The sequence below is a fragment of the Eutrigla gurnardus genome (genome assembly GCF_963514095.1).
Source record: "Eutrigla gurnardus genome assembly, chromosome: 23".
Classification (NCBI taxonomy): domain Eukaryota; kingdom Metazoa; phylum Chordata; class Actinopteri; order Perciformes; family Triglidae; genus Eutrigla; species Eutrigla gurnardus.
Window position 1 is genome coordinate 3,536,521 of NC_139934.1, and position 19,220 is coordinate 3,555,740.

Genomic DNA, 19,220 nt, shown 5'->3' on the forward strand with positions numbered 1-19,220 from the left:
ATTAGACAAGATGTCCATTCTCGCCTCCCGTCCAGTCCTCCGCGCTGGCACATGCGCAGTGGCAAAGCCGTTAGCAACAGGGCCACATGTGTACGAGGAGACCGGAAAGAGGACAATAAGCGAAATAGTAAAGTAAATCACGGTGAGAATAAAGAGAACAGAGGTTGCCGGAGGAGGGATGAACCAGCTGGAGCGGTAAGAGACACATTCAGCCGGTAAAGAACCGGAAAATACGCGATTCAACCCGGAGCTAACGGCTAGCAGCTAGCTAGCCGCTAGCATCAGGTTTATTTGCTTCAAACTTTCGTTTCTTCTTCTTATTAACAGTTTGACGGACAGAACCGTGTTTATAATATTTATAATATATTGTTGTATCGGAACGTTTACATGTTAATAAACAGTTTGACTGAACCTGGTTAATAACAATGATTTATAATCTCTCTCTCTCTCTCTCTCTCTGTATATATGTTTATGTGTATATATGTATATATATATATACACACACACACACACACACACACACACTCACTGTCACGTCGTCTCCATGTGATGTCACGCTGGTTGAATTGATTTGATTTAAATTAAGTTTTGTTGGCCCAGTCCCCGTGACCCCTGAACCCTGAACCCCGAACCCCCAGGACTTAACTGAAGACAGTCTGCTTGTGTTTCAGTCCAACAGACGAGGAGGACCAGGAAGAGACGGGGTGTCACCATGACAACAGCGATGGGACCAACAATAACAACAACAACAACCGCCGGAAGGTGAGACTTCTCGTCTGTCTGTCTATCTACCTGTCTATCTGTCAGGTAGTTCTGGCTTCAAATAGATTTCCCAATTCATATTGATGCTTATTTGAAAGATTGAATATTGATCTTTGAATAAATGTTATTTCCTGTGTCGTCTGCAGCAGAGCATTTTATTGAGGTTTATAAAAAGAAAAACATTTATCTTTATATGTATGTAGGAGATGCACATCGTACACCGTGTTTGTTTACATCGACGTTTAGAAGATGTGTTGCTAGGCGCCGCATAACCAGGGCGCCGCTGATCTTTGGCTTAGTATTAGACCAGTTTGAGAATATATATTCCCCTCCAGTATAACTACACCTTCTCTGTCTACCTGTCTGTCTACCTGTCTGTCTACCTGTGCAGACGGTGTGTCCGGGTGCAGGTGAACATCCCCTCCAGTATAACTACACATTCTGGTACAGCAGAAGAACTCCCAGTCGGCCGGCCAGTTCTCAGAGTTACGAACAAAACATCCGACAGATCGCCAGCGTAGCATCGGTACGTACACACACACACACACACACACACACACATACTCACACTCACACACACACACACACACACACACACACACACACACACACACACACACACACACATACACACACACACACACACACACATACACACACACACACACACACTCACACACACTAACTAATAACCAGCTGATCGTGTGTGTGTGTTCAGGTGGAGCAGTTCTGGAGGTTTTACAGTCACCTGGTCAGACCGGGGGATCTGAGTGGACACAGTGACTTCCACCTGTTCAAGGAGGGAATCAAACCAATGTGGGAGGTAACATCACAATAATACTACCAGTATATCATACTTATACTGTTATTAATACTCTACTACTACACTGAGGTAATACTTCTGTAGTAATCCTGTTGATGCGCTGTAATAATTCAGCAGTAATGGTGTGCATGTGTACGAGTTAATATGTGGAAGTTGTACTGTTATGGTAGTTGTATTGTTAATATATTGTACCTGTCTCCCTGACTGGTCCCTGTCTCACCCATCTCCCCCCAGGATGACTCTAACCGCAGCGGGGGGAAGTGGATCATCCGTCTCCGTAAAGGTTTAGCCAGCCGGTTCTGGGAGAACATCATACTGGCCATGCTGGGAGAGCAGTTCATGGTGGGAGAGGAGATCTGTGGAGCCGTGGTGTCTATACGCTTCCAGGTACTACTATAGGAGTACTACGAGCAAGACTGCAGTACTTGGAACTGCTACAGTAAAAGCACAGTAGAAGTACTGCAGTGTCACTTCATTCGTGTTGGGAGAGGAGTTCTGTGGAGCCGTGGTCTATACACATTTCCAGGTATTACTATAGTAGTACTACTACTATAGTACTACTAGGGATGCAAATTATCGAGTAATTCATTAATCGATAGTTGTTTCATCTTATCGATCGATGATCGATTAATTGATAAGCGGCAATTCTTCTGAGAAGCTGAATTTCCCTCTGAATAGGTTCCATCTACTGTATACGTAACATCAAATGCTAACTTCCTTATGATATGAAGAAAAATGCAAATCAGATTTTGAATAATTTCATTTTAATGCATCAATTTGGGGAATTTCCATCCATCCATCCATTGTCTACCGCTTATAATTTGGGGAATTTTGAGAACCAAATATGACATATCGTTTCCTGACCAATTTCTTACAAACTGCTGGTACTGATCCAAATGTTGACATACTAAATGGGGTTGAGGAGTTTAAGCATTCAAGAAAAGATTTTTAAAAAATGACTTAAACACAGTGCTGAGCCTTTATACTATTAGTTTATTATGACTATTATTATTATTAATAATAATATAAGTGGGTGACTATTCCTCAGCCTTCCTTGGTGTTTTGGTTTTGACTGAAGCCTCGTTCACATACGTCGCCACTCGCCCATCTCTGAGCGACAGCTGTCAATGAATGTGAACGTGTTCTAGCGGGATGTGGTCAGGACAGGCGATGCGATGTGGGCGGGGACGGAGAGAAAATCACTTTAACTTCCTGCGATGCGAGTGAAGCGAGTACCAATCAGAATGTAGAATAGAGATGATTGACAGTTGACGTCAACAGAGAGTTCCACAGAGATTTGCAGCTTGAACTCGCCGTCGGCAGCAGTTTTTTTTTTTTTTTTGCCAGCGAGTAGAATTCAGTGACGGGCGAGTGACGGGCGAGTAGCGACGTATGTGAACGGGGCTATACGCGCCGTCAAACTCGCCAGCTGAGGGGGGGTCGGCGCGGCCTCGCCATGGCAACGGGGGAAAACAGAACGTTGATGAGCCAAACCAGCCGCGAGGATTCCCCCTTATAATAAGCGCTGCTGCCCTCCTGTTTAGATCTATCATTAGAGCCGCTAGTTAAGTCCATTTGCCTTGATGAAATAATTTTGGGCGAACATCGAGACTATGGCGCCCGAAATTAGACTATGGCGGTGCGCCATAATGTGTGGGAAACACCACTTCCCGTTTGTCTTGTTGTTGTCGTCAGAGCCCTGCTTCGCTTGTGTTCGCGCATGTGCGTCAAGTACGCCTGACGTCAAGAGCGCCCTCACGTGGACTGGCGGGGAATTACGTGTTCAAAACGCAATTAATTGCAATTAATTTATTTTAATCGAGTAATTTCTTATCGACAATTAATCGATAATCGATTAATTGTTTGCATCCCTAAGTACTACGGCTACTCCAGTGATATTGGAGTACAAGTACACTGAAACTTGGTATCATACTCCTGTCCGCAGTGAAGGAAGGGATGTATGATTTTTTGTGAAAGTTTAATCCTGAAAGGTCTGACCTGGATTATATGTGAATCTGGATCAGGAATAACTGAACCTGTCTGTCTCTTTCCACCTGTCTGTCTCTACTAGGAGGACATCTTGTCCATCTGGAACAGAACGTCCAACGACCAAACGACGACATCCAGAATCAGAGACACTCTGAGACGAGTTCTGAACCTTCCAGCCAACACCATCATGGAGTACAAGACCCACAACGATAGTCTAAGGTACTAATACTACTACTACTAGTAGTAGTACTAGTTCTAGTACTACTTCAATCCATTCATGATGGAAAAGTAATAAAACGGGATCTCTGTTCATGTTAACGTACTCACTGTCTGTGTTTCAGGGACAACTCCAGCTTCAGAAACACCAAGATCTCCCTCTGAAGACTGTGTGTGTGTGTGTGTGTGTGTGTGTGTGTGTGTGTGTGTGTGTGTGTGTGTGTGTGTGTGTGTGTGTGTGTGTGTGTGTGTGTGTGTGTGTGTGTGTGTGTGTGTGTGTGTGTGTGTGTGTGTGTGTGTGTGTGTGTGTGTCTCAATAAACTGACTGATCTGAAGCTCCATTGTTTTTTTGTTTGTAACATTGATCATTGATTGATTAGTGATCTGGAAGATTTTCTCAAACTGTACAATGAACCAGTATAAACCAGTAGAACCAGTACCGTGAGTTTTGTAATGTTTGTTTCATTTATATTAAATAAATGCAGGTACAGTTCTGAACTTCATCAGCCACTTCTCCTATATTCATGGTCGCGGGGAGCTGATCCCAGCTGCCGTTGAGCCAGGCACTTTTCACTATGACTCATTACATTTGAGTCCGTGCACTTTGACCCGGCTGGGGGCGCCCGGTTCCCTTCCAGGCTGTTCCACACAGGTTACTGCACATCTAAGCTTGCCTCTATTCCTGGCTGCAGACCAGCTGGGAGCCGTGATCTCTGAGGATGGACCTAATCCAGATCAGGATTATCAGATCAGCCTGCACCAGAGGCAGATCTGGCAAGAACACTCTGGAACTCTGTGATACTACAGACCAAAATCACTAGACCTCGGAATAACTTAAGAACCCTGAAACACTTCAGAACCCTGAAACATTACAGAACCCTGACATTCTACAGAACCCTGAAACTCTACATAACCCTGAAACACTTCAGAACGCTGAATCCCCTCAGAACCCTGAAACTCTACAGAACCATAATACACTACAGAACCCTGAAACACTACAGAACCCTGAAACACTTCAGAACCCTGAAACACTACAGAAACCTGAATCACTTAAGGACCCTGAAACTCTTCAGAACCCTGAATCCCTTCAGAACCCTGAAACACTACAGAACCCTGAATCACTTAGGGACCCTGAAATACTACACAACCCTGAAACTCTTCAGAACCCTGAATACCTTCAGAACCATGAAACTCTTCAGAACCCTGAATCCCTTCAGAATGCTGAAAGACTATAGAATCCTGACTCACCTCAGAACCCTGAAACTCTACAGAACCATAATACACTACAGAACCCTGAAACTACAGAACCATAATAAACTATAGAACCCTGAAACAATACAGAACCATAATACACAACAGAACCCTGAAACACTACAGAACCCTGAAACTACAGAACCCAGAATCCCTCCAGAACCCTGAAGTCATGTGTCAGGAAGCGTTACCCAGGAATGACCTGAGCAGGTAAGAAGGTCAGCCCTTCACACAGTAACTCATCCTCTCATTACAGAACAAACTGAACTCTAAACAGGATTACAGTCAATCCTCCGCCTCTCAACCTGACATCAGCTGTTTCTGCTGCTCAGCGCTCCGTCGCTGCTCTAACATTTCATCTTATCAAATGAGATTTCACGCTTTTTTGGACCGATGAATCTTTGAGACAAAGGTAAACGTGTGTGTGTGTTTTGATCGACTGTCAAAAGGTAATTTCATGTACTGTCATGTTCTTATATATATATATATATATATATATATATAGCAGCAGGTTTAACAAGTATTACGTAATTTGTTTACAAATTTGTATATATACTGTAAACTAGAATGTGATTAGCAAGTCTGTTAGATAGTAATTTTGTAATTTACTAAATTAAATTCTGTTAATTCTAACAAATTACGTAATACTTGTTAAACCTGCTGAAATCAGTAGAGTTAATGAACTAAATGTCTCTTTATATGAAATATATAATATTTCTTATCATTATTTCTATATTTGTTTCACATACTTTTAGTTGTATACTTGCATGTTTCTGTTATTTTGTCCATCCCACTGATAGAAATAGAACAAAATATTAGAAAAACAAGTATAATTTCTTAAATGAAAAATTTAGCCAATCAGAGAGCTGCAGTTTTGTTCTGAGAAATTGTGTGCGTGTGTGTGCGTGCGTGCGTGCGTGTGCGTGTGTGCGTGTGTGTGTGTGTGTGTGTGTGTGTGTATGCGCCGTTGAGGCTGCCAGATGGACCTGGTGAACCCAGACGTGTAGTGTGGGTGAACTGGGAACTCTGGCCTCTGTTAGCGTGATCTTCAACTCCCGTCTCCAGAAGAGTTTGTTCTTCATCTGGGGGATGAGGACATGGAACCATGGTGGAATCATGGTTAATGAAACGTGGTGGAGTCATGGTGGAACCGTGTTGGAGTCATGGTGGAATCAGGAGGTAGAGCGGGTTGGCTGGTAACTGCAAGATTGCCGGTTCGATCCCCGGCTCCTCCTAGCTGAGTGCCTGGGCTGCGTTTCAATAACAGTTTGAGTCGCCCTCGCTCACTTGCCCTCAGCCCTTGCCCTCGGGGGAATCCCCGCCGCCATCTTAAGGGCTGTTCCAATTCCCTGAACAGCTGAAGTGAACTCCGTGAGATCGACCCTTGAGGGCTGAGTGATCGAGTGAACAACGATGGCCACTTCAGAGCTGTATATCACCCACAATGCATTGCAGTGGTGCACGAAAAATATGTCCATGCGGTGGCGATAATGAACCTCAAACACCATTGTCTGCTGTCTATTCACCACCAAGGAAGAAGAAGAAAGAAGAAAGTAGAATATGAATTACATTTAAATCATTTTCTTAAATTGTGCAATTAGACTGTCTGTTGCAGAGTTATGGCAGAGCCCACCGTTTACAAGTGTAAGTATATAAGCCGATGTATTGCCATCAAGCGTAGAATACGTCTTCGTCTCAATGAAATGAGTCTCTGCATATTTTGTGTAATTTGGAATAGGCAGTATAGCGCTACTCCAACAACGTGTGGTTGATCCATGATTATCTGGGCTGTTAGTGAACGAGGGCAGGTGTGTTCCATTTACCTCTTTCACTCCCCCTCCGCCCTCCTTCCCTCCGCCCTCCAAGGGGCCTCCGTGTGACGTCATAGCAAGGGCTGAGGGCAAGTGAGCGAGGGCGACTCAAACTGTTATTGAAACGCAGCCCTGGTGTCCCTGAGCAAGACACCTCACCCTAATTGCTCCTGACGAGCTGGCTGTCGCCCTGCGTGGTTGACTCCACCGTCGGTGTGTGAATGTGTGAGTGAATGGGTGAATGTCAGTCATTCCTGTAAAGTGCTTTGGATAAAAGCGTTATATAAATGAGGACCAATAACCGTGGAATCATGGTGGAGTCATGGTGGAGTCATGGTGGAACCGTGTTGGAATCGAGGTGGAATCATTGTGGAACCGTTGGGGAATTGTGATGGAAACGTGGTGGAACCGTGGTGGAATCGTGGTGATGGAAACGTGGTGGAATCGTGGTGGAATCGTGGTGGTGGAATCGTGGTGGAATCGTGGTGATGGCAACGTGGTGGAATCGTGGTGGAATCGCGGCTAGGTGTTGTGGTTAGAAGGTCATCAGTGCCTGACGTGGCATGAACCTAAGAACCCACTGGTGGACACCCAACAGTGAAGAAGCCCATCAAGCCTTTCAGGCTTGGCTGGTCCAGAGGTCATGAGGTCAAGGAAAGATAAGAACTCATCAGGATTTAGGGGAAGATGACCTCGGTGCTCAGAGGATCATGTCTCATCAGAGTTATGATGAGACAGCTGAGGATTGGCTTTGGTCTACAGGACTCCAAAAACGACATGGTCCACTTCTCCTCATGTTGTTGGTTCCATAACCAGCTGCTGGTTCAGGTCCAGCAGTAAACCAACAGACCAACCCTGTTCATTCACACAGGGAATATAAGTTACCCTTTTCAATATCAACATTGTCTATGTACAATAATGTGATTTAACCGTTCAGTTCTATGTTGCTATGGTTACCTGTTATTATTTATTGTAGGCCGATATTGCTCGTTTAACTGATGCTTCTTGCTATTGAAGTAACTCCTATTTCCTGTTGGAACATGTGAATGTCCCACCGTGGGACTAATAATGTGGACAGATCACTATTATTTAATTTATATTAAATAATAATTATATTTAATGTGATGTCTCATGTGTTTCTATTGTTTTTTATTTCCTGCAGGTCGCCAGGATGCACCTTCCCAGGTGGTTAAGGGTGTGTGTGTGGCTGCTGTGCATTTCTGAGATCTGGACAGCGACTTTTAAGCTGGCCCTGATTGGACCGTGGTCATGTGACCCCATGTTCTCCCGGGCGATGCCGACGGAGGCAGCCAATCTGGCGTTGTCAAGGTTACGGACTGACAACGGTCTGAGCAAAGGATACTGGTATGACATCAAACTGCTGCATGAGGACTGCTCGGCCTCCAAAGGTTCGTTAACCAATCAACGAACAGAGTTCTTCAATTAACACAAACAAAAACGATTTTTTTAGATGGTGATGTAAAATATGTAAATACTAAAGTCTCATTATTTTCGGTGTTCTTTGGTTTTATTTCAGCTCTGACAGAACTCGGGGACATGGAGGGTTATGGCCACGCCTACATTGGTCCCTTTAACCCCGCCCTCTGCCATGCTGCCTCCTTATTGGCTCAGCACTGGGAGGCAGGGCTCGCCTCTCCAGGATGTCTGGATGCTGATTGGCCGAACCTGCCTCCCATCACTCCCCCCAGTAGAGTCCTCTTCACCGTGCTCAGGTTCTTCCGCTGGGCTCACGTTGCCATCATCTCAGGTCAGTGTGTGATGTCACTGCAGGGGTGTGGTCTAACATGAGGAGGTGATGTCACTGCAGGGGCGTGGTCCCTCACTTTTCGTCTTTCCTCTTCCTGTTTGATCATCAGCACCATCCGACCTATGGGAGGGTACCGGGCAGGAAGTGGCCTCGGCGCTCAGAGCTCTGGGCCTGCAGATTGGTCCAGTGGTTACCATGGAAGCAAAGAAGAATGGCGGACCCTGGGCAGCGCTGAGAGCCATCACAGAGGCAGACAAGGTCAAAGGTCAGAGCTGAAAACCAACATGAAACATCATGAATCAGATTATCATCCAACACTAACAACTGATCAAAGTAATGAACCCTTTGTTTTATTTTTCAGTGGTGATAATGTGCATGAGCTCTGTACTAATTGGTGGAGAGGATCAGAGAGACCTTCTATTGGCTGCTCTGGACATGGGGATGGTTTCTGAAGGTTATATATTTATCCCATACGATGCCCTGCTGTACGCCATGCCGTACCAGGTAACCTGTCAATGACTTCCTCAAACTGCTGCAGTTTATAAGAAAAAATAATAACTCCAGCTCCGGCTCATTATAATATGCATTTTTTTCAATGAAACCTTTGACCTCAAACAGAAAGTCCTCCTTCCAAATAAAGTTCACCTGAAGCCGAATCTCTTTTCGTTCCCTGGTTCTCTCCTCTATCCAATCAGAACACAGCTTTCCCCCAGTTGACCAATAGCACGCAGCTTCGTCACGCTTACAGCTCCGTTCTGACCGTTACCATGGCGTCCGATCAGGGTTTCTACGAAGCTTTTCGTCAGGCTCAAATCAGCCGTGAGATCCGGTCTGCTGTGGCTGCCACTGAGGTAACTACACAACTTAATACAGAATAAACAGCTAAACCGTTTTGTCAGCAGATTGGATTCCATAAAGATAGTTCAAGCTCAGTTACCATGGTAACCAATAACTGACTTTTGTTTGCAGGTGTCTCCCATCTTTGGGACCATCTTCAACATGGTGTACTTCGTTGCTAAGGCGGTGGAGGAACGTCGTCAGGCAGGAGGGGGGCACTGGGTCACAGGCGATCAGCTCGTCCAATCAGACGGAGGCTTTGATTTCCAGGGCTTCAATCAGGTCAAAAACCTTTAGACATTCATTTAAAATGTGTGTTTAAATGTGGTTTTCCTGAAACTCCTCTAAGAAAAGAAAAGAAGATCAAAAGTGCAGCTCGTTTCAGAGGATGAACTTCAAACCAAGCCTTCCGTTCCCCAGGTGTTGTATGGAGGTCGAGGAGGTCGTGGCCTGCAGGCCGGGTACGTGGTGTTGGACAGCGACGGCGACCGCCTGGTGCCGACGCACTCGCTCGCTCCGACGCACATGGAAGGGACGATCGGAGGTCTGAGATCGCTGGGTCGCTCCTTTGTCTTCCCCGGAGGAAAACCCCCCACCGCCAGCTTCTGTTGGTTCGATCCAGAGCAGGCCTGCAGCGGGGGTGCGTTCACTGGCCTACTGGGAGGGTGGGAAGTCTGTCTCCCCAAGGGGGCGTTCACTGGTCTACTGGGAGGGTGGGAAGTTTATTTAAAGTCAGTATAGAGGAGGCCTGCAGCAGAGTGAGTTCACTGGCCTACCGGGAGGGTGGGAACTCTGTCTCCCCAAGGGGGCGTTCACTGGCCTACTGGGAGGGTGGGAACTCTGTTTCCCCAAGGGGGGCGTTCACTGGCCTACCGGGAGGGTGGGAACTCTGTCTCCCCAAGGGGGCGTTCACTGGCCTACTGGGAGGGTGGGAACTCTGTTTCCCCAAGGGGGGCGTTCACTGGCCTACCGGGAGGGTGGGAACTCTGTCTCCCCAAGGGGGCGTTCACTGGCCTACCGGGAGGGTGGGAACTCTGTCTCCCCAAGGGGGGCATTCACTGGCCTACCGGGAGGGTGGGAAGTCCGTCTCCCCAAGGGGGGCGTTCACTGGCCTACCGGGAGGGTGGGAAGTCCGTCTCCCCAAGGGGGGCATTCACTGGCCTACTGGGAGGGTGGGAACTCTGTTTCCCCAAGGGGGGCGTTCACTGGCCTACCGGGAGGGTGGGAACTCTGTCTCCCCAAGGGGGCGTTCACTGGCCTACCGGGAGGGTGGGAACTCTGGGTGCAGTCGAATAGTCTTTTTTGCTTAGGAAGGTTCCTAACTGAAGAAGTGACCCGGAAGTAAACAAGTGGCCGCCATGATAAGAGCTGTTCGAATTCTCTAAATGCATAGGAAAGGAGCTCCAATGCTTCCTTTCAGAGCTCCTTTAGCATAGGATGCAACGGACCTTCCTATGCCATAGGAAAGGAGATTACGCCGACCCACAATTCTTTGCGAGAGCAACATTTAAAGTGCCGCACACCTCGGCCGTTCATGAAAACAAACGATATGTGCATTTACATATTTAACAGTTACTTTCATGCAGACATATAGTAATTGGAATAGTGATAATAAATGTGTGGACAGTGATAATAATTGAATGTTTTTTTTTTATTTATTTCAATCATGTTACAAATGTTTGACAAAAACGAAACTAAAACCACAAATGAAACGTAAATAAAACAACGGTCAAACAGGAAGGAGGAGCTGCTGGACCTGAAGCCGGTCAGTGAACCAGCTGTTTATAAAACCAACATGTGGAGAAGTGGAAGATGCGCTTTTTGTAGTCCATTATTGTAGTTTCTCCAGCGCAGACGCACGTCAATCGCCGGTGCCGATCATCAGCTGTCAATCATCAGCGGCCGCGTTATAATGACGTAGCTTAGTGAAAGTCCGGTCGGATTCTCTGAGCACCGCGGTCGTCTTTTCCTAAGTCCTTTTGAGTTCTCCTATCGCCTTTCCTTGACCCCGTGACGTTTTCCCCAGAGGTCAAGGAATAGGAGTTAGGAATAGGAGTTAGGACCTTATTTTTTGACTATTCGACTGCAGCCTCTGTCTCCCCAAGGGGGCGTTCACTGGCCTACCGGGAGGGTGGGAAGTCCGTCTCCCCAAGGGGGGCGTTCACTGGCCTACCGGGAGGGTGGGAAGTCTGTCTCCCCAAGGGGGGCGTTCACTGGCCTACTGGGAGGGTGGGAAGTCTGCACATGCTATATATTATCAGCTTTATCTGTGATGGGGCGTTCAGGTGCTGCTTGGAAAGCACACCACCAAGGTGACTAAAGGTCTGTGGTGTTGAGCGTTCTAGTAACGTGGTTTAGATTCCTGACCAGCAGGAAGTCAAGCGTCTCTTTATCTGCCTTTGGTCTGCAGGTTTGGACACGGTGACGATGTTCTTCCTCTTCCTGTTGTTGTTTTCTCTCTTCGGAGCGTTCGTCTACTGGATAAGGTGATCACACACTCTCACACAGTCTGTACTCGACCGTTATAAATCATTTGAATTGTCTATTAATAAAGTGTAAACCTGATCAATACTACTACCACTACTACTAATATCTGTACAGGAAGCACAAGAGAAAAGCGAACGTCACCAAACTCATCTTGACTCTCGATGACATCGTCTTCATCGATACTCAAGCCAGCAGGAAGGTAACAGCAGTACTCAACAGTACTCGTTGTACTGCTACTTCACCTTTATACTGGTACTAGTACTCAACATGTATACTGCTAAAGGTAGTACTACTTAACATTTATACTGCTGTTGTTGTTGACGTTGTTTTGTAGAAACTCAATGATGAATCCATCATGAGGAGTCTTCTGGAAATCAAAACTCCGTTCCGCTCGATTGCTCGAAGTTACATCATGACGACGGCTGAAAGCTCCAACATAGGAATACTGGAGGTATGCCTGTACCTGTCTGTCCGTCTGTTTACCTGTACCTCTACCTGTCTGTCTGTCTGTTTACCTGTACCTCTACCTGTCTGTCTGTCTGTTCACCTGTACCTCTACCTGTCTGTCTGTCTGTCTGTTCACCTGTACCTCTACCTGTCTGTCTGTCTGTTTACCTGTATCTCTACCTGTATTTCTGGGTCTGTTTACCTGTATCTCTACCTGTCTGTCTGTCTGTTCACCTGTACCTCTACCTGTCTGTCTGTCTGTCTGTTCACCTGTACCTCTACCTGTCTGTTTGTCTGACTTACTGCGTCTGTTCTCTGATTGGCTGTGTTGTTACCAGGGTGACTGGGTTTGGCTGAAGAAGATTCCGGTTGAAAAGACAACAGATGTCAATCAAAATACCCAGACTCTTTTCAGCCAGGTAAGATGAACAGTAGATACACAGTAGATATACAGTAGATATACAGTAGATACACATAGATACACAGTAGATACACAGTAGATACACATAGATACTCAGTAGATACAGTAGATATACAGTAGATACACATAGATACACAGTAGATACAGTAGATACACAGTAGATACACAGCAGATACACAGTAGATACACATAGATACACATAGATACACAGTAGATACACATAGATACACATAAGTACACATAGATACACAGTAGATACAGTAGATCCACATAGATCCACAGTAGATACACAGAAGATACACAGTAGATACACAGTAGATACACATAGATACTCAGTAGATACAGTAGATATACAGTAGATACACATAGATACACAGTAGATACAGTAGATACAGTAGATACACAGTAGATACACAGCAGATACACAGTAGATACAGTAGATACACAGCAGATACACAGCAGATACACAGTAGATACACATAGATACACAGTAGATACACAGTAGATACACATAGATACACATAAGTACACATAGATACACAGTAGATACAGTAGATACACATAGATCCACAGTAGATACACAGTAGATACACAGTAGATACACATAGATACACAGTAGATACACAGTAGATACACAGTCGATACAGTAGATATACAGTAGATACACATAGATACACAGTAGATACAGTAGATACACAGTAGATACACAGCAGATACACAGTAGATACACAGTAGATACACATAGATACACAGCAGATACACAGTAGATACACAGTAGATACACATAGATACACATAAGTACACATAGATACACAGTAGATACAGTAGATACACATAGATCCACAGTAGATACACAGTAGATACACATAGATACACAGTAGATACACAGTAGATATACAGTAGATACACAGTAGATACACATAGATGCACAGTAGATATACAGTAGATACACATAGATACACATAGATGCACAGTAGATATACAGTAGATACACATAGATACACATAGATACACAGTAGATATACAGTAGATACACATAGATACACAGTAGATACAGTAGATATACAGTAGATACACATAGATACACAGTAGATACAGTAGATACACAGCCCACCATGAACTCAAGTGACTGGTCAACATTATGAGAACATGAGAACATGAAGGGTGATAGTATTGATTCTGTATATGACAGTATATGAATACATTGAGGTTACTGAGAGGTATTTTAAAGGTACTTGTACACCATGTCTCCAGCTGAGGGACATGCGACATGAGAACCTGAACCTCTACGTGGGTTTGTTTGTGGACTCGGGGATCTTTGCCCTGGTGGTTGAACACTGTCCTCGAGGGAGTCTGGCAGACCTGCTGGCCGACGGCGACATGAGGCTGGACTGGATGTTCAAGTCCTCCCTGCTCATGGACCTCATCAAGGTACTGTTGGGTCGTCCTCATGGTACTCCTACTCCTACTTATTATAGTAATAATGACAAAATACACCATAACCTAATACATTGAAGTTATTATGACTATTGTAATAAAATGTAGCTTCCTGTTTCAGGGGATGAAGTACCTTCATCTACGAGGTTTGAGTCATGGCCGTCTGAAGTCCACGAACTGTTTAGTGGACGGACGCTTCGTTCTCAAAGTCAGCGACTACGGACTTCCCATGATCCTTCACTCCCAGAGCCTCACCCTCCCAGAGGAACCAAACGGTAAAACCAGTGTTTAAGCTCAGTTTGTCTTCCCTCTCTACCTATCTCCCTGTCTATCTGTCTACCTGTCTATCTGTCTCCCTCTCGACCTGTCTCCCTCTATACCTGTACACCTCTCTACCTGTCTCCCTCTCTACCTGTGCATCCTCCCAACTGGCTCCCTCTCTTCCTGTCTCCCTCTCTACCTGTACATCCCTCTACCTGTCTCTCTCTCTACCTGTGCATCCTCCCAACTGGCTCCCTCTCTTCCTGTCTCCCTCTCTACCTGTACATCCCTCTACCTGTCTCTCTCTCTACATGTGCATCCCTCTACCTGTCTCCCTCTCTACCTGTACACCTCTCTACCTGTCTCCCTCTCTACCTGTCTCCCTGTCTATCTGTCTCCCTCTCTACCTGTCTCCCTCTCTACCTGTACATCCCTCTACCTGTCTCCCTCTATACCTGTACATCCCTCTACCTGTCTCCCTCTCTACCTGTACACCTCTCTACCTGTCTCCCTCTCTACCTGTCTCCCTCTCTACCTGTCTCCCTGTCTATCTGTCTCCCTCTCTACCTGTACATCCCTCTACCTGTCTCCCTCTCTACCTGTACACCGCTCTACCTGTCTCCCTCTCTCCCTGTCTCCCTGTCTATCTGTCTCCCTCTCTACCTGTGCATCCTTCTACCTGTCTCCCTCTCTACCTGTCTCCCTCTATCTGTGCATCCCTCTACCTGTCTCCCTCTCTACCTGTCTCCCTGTCTATATGTCTCCCTCTCTACCTGTCTCCCTGTCTACCTGCTTCCCTCTCTACCTGTCTTCCCATCTACCTGTGCATCCCTCTACCTGTCTCCCTCTCTACCTGTCTCCCTGTCTACCTGTGCATCCCTCTACCTGTCTCCCCATCTACCTGTGCATCCCTCTACCTGTCTCCCTGTCTACCTGTGCATCCCTCTACCTGTCTCCCCATCTACCTGTGCATCCCTCTACCTGTCTCCCTCTCTACCTGTCTCCCTGTCTACCTGTGCATCCCTCTACCCGTCTCCCTCTCTACCTGTGCATCCCTCTACCTGTCTCTCTCTCTACCTGTGCATCCTCCTAACTGTCTCCCTCTCTACCTGTCTCCCTCTCTACATGTGCATCCCTCTACCTGTCTCTCTCTCTACATGTGCATCCCACTACCTGTCTCCCTCTCTACCTGTGCATCCCTCTAACTGTCTCCCTGTCTACCTGTGCATCCCTCTACCTGTCTCCCTGTCTATCTGTGCATCCCTCTACCTGTCTGTCCTTTCACCTTGCTGTCTATTTGCCTGTCTGTCTGGTTGTCTCTCTTTACTTCCTCCTCTATAACTGTCTGTCTGTCTCCTTACTATTACCACTCATGGTCCATTTCTGGCTATCCCTCTCCCTGTCTGTTTCTCTTCCTGTCTGTTTCTCTTCCTTTCTGTCCCTCTACCTGTCTCCCTGTCTCCCTGTCTACCTGTCTGTCTCTCAGAGCTGCTGTGGACTGCTCCAGAGCTCTTGAGGAATCCGGTCAGAGGAGGTTCTTTTTCTGGAGACATCTTCAGTTTCTCCGTCATCATACAGGAAGTGATCTCACGGACGCTGCCGTACGCCATGATGGACATGCCCGCCCAGGGTGAGACAGGATCTGTGTGTCAGTGCGCTGCTCTGTCTCTCAGCGTCTGTCTGTCTGACCACCTGTCTGTCTCTCAGAGATAGTGGACCGTCTGAAGCACCCTCCTCCTCTCTGCAGACCGCTGGTCTCGGTGGACGAGGCTCCGGCCGAGTGTCTGGCTCTGATGAATGAATGTTGGAGTGAAGATCCAAGTAAGAGGCCGAGCTTCGATGAAATCTTCAAACAGGTGATACTGTGAGCTGTCCAACTCGTCCCCGTGATGATTCAAAGCAGCGCTTGGATGCTTAGAAGAGCCGTGGTGTGTTTTGTGCTTCCAGTTTCGGGGCATCAACAGAGGGAAGCGGGCCAACATCATCGACTCCATGCTGCGGATGCTGGAACAGTACAGCTCCAACCTGGAGGACCTGATCAGAGAACGAACCGACGAACTGGAGGTGGAGAGAAACAAGACGGACAAGCTGATCGGACAGCTGCTGCCCAAGTAAGTTCACTACATCTCCCATGATCCTTCTGATGTGTTTCATCATCAAAACGCTTCTGTGACGTCCTCACCGTGACATCACGCCGACGTCATCATCTCACCTCTCGGACTTTCACGTCATTCAGACGGGAGGAGGTGATACGTTTGCATCGTAACCATGGTGACGTGACAGGATATGATGGTCTGGAATAGATGTGGACATTCAAGTGTTCAAGGAGATGTTCATAATGAAACACATTGATGTTCGTTCAGTGTGACTATCTTCATCAATGATAAAGGTCATGTGACCAGTGATGGTTTTAGGACACTGTTGACGGAGACACTTTGACTACATGGACGGAGCTCATGCTGTCTTTCTCCCAGATCCTAATCTACAGGCTGGTTTGGATAAAATCCCAGATAAAGTCCTACCCGGAGGTTGACTAGGGGTCATTGAGGTCATTGAAGGGGTCATCCATGTGTGTGTTTCAGGTCCGTGGCTCAGGCTCTGAAGAAAGGGAAGCCGGTCCGACCTGAACATTATTCGGACTGCACCCTTTACTTCAGCGACATCGTTGGATTTACGACCATCTCGGCCCTCAGCGAACCCATCGAGGTACAAACGCTTTGCGCCGCTGCCGATGACTCGTCATCACTGTTAGCATCACTAACGTGAACGCTGTGTGTGCAGGTGGTGGACCTGCTCAACGACCTCTACACCATGTTTGACGCCATCATCGGCACTCACGACGTCTACAAGGTAGAAACCCTTTTGACTTAAGGGAACCATGGCGTTGGACCGCATGAAGCCGGTTCAGGAGTCTCACCGTCGACCCGAAGCCGTTCGATCGATGCTGGTTCTACGTCGTAGAAATCTATCACGTCGTTCACGTTCCGCCTGTTCACAGGTGGAAACCATCGGCGACGCCTACATGGTGGCTTCAGGCGTCCCCAACAGAAATGGAAACCGGCACGCCGGTGAAGTGGCCAACATGTCTCTGGACATCCTGCACTGCATGGGAGCGTTCAAGATCAAACACATGCCAGAGATCAAAGTGAAGATACGCATTGGTCTGCACTCAGGTACACACACACACACACACACACACACACACACACACACACACACACACAGATATGGACACCTCTGAACAGGTCAACCAGTTTGGTTGTTTCCATGGTGAACCCATCTGTCTGTCTGATAAGAACCTGCCTGTCTCTCTGTCCTTGTCTCCAGGTGCGCTGGTAGCCGGCGTGGTCGGCCTGACGATGCCCAGGTACTGTCTGTTCGGAGACACGGTGACCACGGCTTCACACATGGAAGCCTCCGGACTGCGTATGTAGACACCAGAAAACACATATCTTGAGAGATTGGTTAGTGATGGTCTCTAATCACGTGGTTTCTGTGGTCTCCAGCCTACAGGATCCACATCAGTCTGAATACAGTGAAGGTCTTGACCAGTCTCAAAGTGGGATACCATATAGACACAAGAAAGACACAGGTATACTCACCTGCAGTGATTTTACCTTTTAATACCGTTTAAACACCGTTCTGGAATGGGTATTAGTTACTTCTTCCAAATACATTTCTAGACTGACAAGAATAACATTTCATTTAAAAACGGTAATGATTAAAGTTTAAGACTCAAATGTCCTGAAACTCCCGATGTCTTTCCTCCAACACACAGGTGAAGGGGACAGTGGACACCTACTGGCTGATGGGCCGGGATGGTTTCGATAAACCTCTTCCTGTTCCTCCAGACCTGACTGGAGGGTAAGGACACACACTCACACACACACACACACCACACACACACACACACACACACACACACGATACGTCCGTGAAACAAACCTGTCTCTCTCTCTCAGGGCCAGTAACCACGGGATCAGTCTGGATGAGATTCCAGTCGAAAGAAGACAAAAGTTTCTGGATCGACAGAATAAGATGAAGAAATGATGCCAACGTACACACGAAGATTAAACCACTGTATACACACACACACACACACACACACACACACACACACACACACACACACACACACACTACCTCAAGAACTAGACTTTTCCTTAAAGGATGTGAGCTCGTGAGACATTTTCATCCATAACTGGTGGAAGTGCTGAATGGACGTTGATGTGACTTCCTGTTTGTAGATAATTAACCTGTAATAGAATGAAGGTTCATCATGTGACATGACAATATCCTAATTCTGTATCGTTAACTCCGCCTCATTCACTTGAATAGAACGGGCAGACGAGGCATGTCCCTGTCTAACTCATCACATCTATGCTGTTTCATCTTTAAATGGTTTTACAAAATAAAAGATCAACTGTAAACTCATGTTTTTATTTCATATTATAAGCGTATACAATGTCTAATATATGTAGAAAATTAAAAGCGGTGTCAGAGTCTTCATCAGGACTCAGTGCAGTGCTACCCTCTAGTGGAGAGAGCGTTGTACTGCACTGTACCTGGACTTTCTATGCAGAGAGAAGCAGAAACAGGCTGAGCCAAGAAGCTTTTGAAACAGAGAAATGTGGTAAGAAGTACGCAATATTCGTCTCTGAGAGATGAAGATGCACAAAATGGAAATACTTAAGCAAAGTATAAGTACTG

At 46.4% G+C, this 19,220-nt stretch overlaps 2 protein-coding genes across 2 annotated transcripts; both read left to right on the top strand.

The window, feature by feature from the left end:
* The first annotated feature begins 39 nt into the window (after positions 1-39).
* On the top strand, positions 40-4,125 carry eif4e2rs1 (eukaryotic translation initiation factor 4E family member 2 related sequence 1). Its single transcript, XM_084002808.1, has 7 exons — positions 40-195; positions 672-762; positions 1,154-1,288; positions 1,481-1,585; positions 1,820-1,972; positions 3,657-3,793; positions 3,916-4,125. Exons 1-7 carry the CDS (start codon positions 179-181, stop codon positions 3,953-3,955), a joined length of 678 nt encoding a protein of 225 aa, XP_083858934.1. The 5' UTR covers positions 40-178; the 3' UTR covers positions 3,956-4,125.
* Positions 4,126-5,296: 1,171 nt separating this feature from the next.
* LOC311008965 (retinal guanylyl cyclase 1-like) lies at positions 5,297-18,906 on the top strand. Its single transcript, XM_084002927.1, has 24 exons — positions 5,297-5,453; positions 8,015-8,261; positions 8,390-8,620; positions 8,730-8,885; positions 8,982-9,124; positions 9,316-9,471; positions 9,590-9,739; positions 9,878-10,097; positions 11,868-11,943; positions 12,059-12,143; positions 12,279-12,395; positions 12,730-12,810; positions 14,067-14,243; positions 14,371-14,524; positions 15,997-16,140; positions 16,218-16,366; positions 16,458-16,621; positions 17,093-17,216; positions 17,292-17,360; positions 17,509-17,683; positions 17,838-17,936; positions 18,017-18,102; positions 18,289-18,374; positions 18,473-18,906. The coding sequence occupies exons 2-24, from the start codon at positions 8,024-8,026 to the stop codon at positions 18,558-18,560; spliced, it is 3,168 nt and encodes a 1,055-aa protein (XP_083859053.1). The 5' UTR covers positions 5,297-5,453; positions 8,015-8,023; the 3' UTR covers positions 18,561-18,906.
* The last annotated feature ends 314 nt before the right edge of the window (positions 18,907-19,220 follow it).